At 42.3% G+C, this 1593-nt stretch overlaps 1 protein-coding gene across 1 annotated transcript; it reads left to right on the top strand.

Annotated features, from left to right (window-relative positions):
- Positions 1 to 449: 449 nt before the first annotated feature.
- On the top strand, positions 450 to 917 carry PHALS_08660 (CRN-like protein; the record flags this gene model as incomplete). The annotated part of the gene is made up of 1 exon (XM_024724051.1): positions 450 to 917. The coding sequence occupies one exon, from the start codon at positions 450 to 452 to the stop codon at positions 915 to 917; it is 468 nt and encodes a 155-aa protein (XP_024574966.1).
- Between the last annotated feature and the right edge of the window lie 676 nt (positions 918 to 1593).

The raw sequence follows: 1593 nt of genomic DNA, 5'->3' as shown, positions 1-1593 counted from the left end.
ATTACGCACGCAATGGCAGTCGCTGATAGGCTAAGATAAATCAGGATCTAGTATAATGGGCCTAGTATATTAAATGAATGGCTTAGAAGTAGCAAGCAGTTTGCGAACTAAGGACTTAAAATATATTCACTTCACATTTTGCGCTCTAATGCGCACAACTCAACAAAAAGTAATGGAATTTGCTTATGCATTTTAAATTATTTTTTCAAATGCGTGTTATGTTCTTAAATTTTGGATACATCTAAAACCTTTACTTAATTATATTGGTTAAATGGAAAAAGATTTTTTGAAATTGAGAATTGACCAATATATCATTTAGTCAACCCATCAAACAAGTCAATAATTATGTAATTGATTAATCTCCATGGGTGTTGTTGCATTTGATTGACTAAGATGCGAGACCTGGCCAAAGCTACTCCACAGTTAAAAAAGGCATCAGCAAGAGAAACATGGTGACGCTTTTCTGCGCGATTGTCGGTGTGAAAGGAAATGCATTCTCTGTGGATATCGACGCTAGCCAGTTGGTAGGTGACTTGAAGAAGGCCATCGAGAAGGAGAAGAAGTATGACTTTGCTGCGGACAAATTAGAGCTATATCTTGCGAAAAAGGGCGAATCGCGGCTGACTGAAAAGCAAGTGGCCGAAGGAATCTATGACACGGGCGAGTTCAAGCCATTGAAGGTTGTGGCAGCCCCGCTCCATTTGGTCGGTTTGTCGGAAAAAAATGTTGCGTTTGAGGTTACGATGGAGGATGTCAAGACGAAGAGCTTTCCTGTTAATGTCGTGGTGGTTGTTCCGATCGAGATGAAATATGCACTTGCAAATCGAAGAGCCGCATCATCAATAGCAATCTCAGCAGCTGAACCGACGGAAATCTTCGTTACAATTGAAGAAATCCGAGACTCAGAGAGTGATTAGCAAAAAGTTGATGTACTATTGACGTCGTTGACGTCTTATCGAATGCAAATGCCGAGATTATTGTGCTCACATTGGACAAAGTCGACGAGTTCTATGACAAGAACGAGCGGCCAATCCCGTTCATCGACGCTGGAGGGTCATCAGGCATGGGAAAATCGCAGCTTGCATTTGCATTGGGTGGCCGACGATCGCATTTTTATTGGTTATCCACTCCAGTTGGATCCGGTTCTATACGTCTCTATAGCAATTTTACCTCAATATCGAACACGTTTGCTGCAGTGGTTGAAAAAGACTTTCCAGAGAAAAAAAATACGGAGCTTGTGCTGAACTGTATATCAAGCATTTATCAGAATGATCTGCTTTGGGCGTCTGACTTCATCAGCGCATTACTCGAGCATTGCAGCTCTGCGAAGCGCCAAAGTGCTCGACAAATGATTCGATATGACAACGCGACGAGATTTAACGTGAAGCCATGCTACCGGGAAACAGTTTTTGCTCTGGTTGACAAAATCAAGGCAGAGAAGAACGTCTTGCCGTTTTCGTTCTGGATGAAATGAATTCCAACGAGAATATCGAGTCTGGAGGGATGAATACTGCTGCCTTTCAGCGCAATGTGTTTCGTGCATGCAGACTTGTGGTCATCGTCATGGGCACAGACTCCAAGATGACAAAATTT

The sequence above is a fragment of the Plasmopara halstedii genome (assembly GCF_900000015.1).
Source record: "Plasmopara halstedii genome assembly, contig: Scaffold_323, whole genome shotgun sequence".
Taxonomy (NCBI): Eukaryota; Oomycota; class Peronosporomycetes; order Peronosporales; family Peronosporaceae; genus Plasmopara; species Plasmopara halstedii.
The sequence above is the reverse complement of the archived record's forward strand: the minus strand, read 5'-3'. Positions and strand labels throughout refer to the sequence as shown.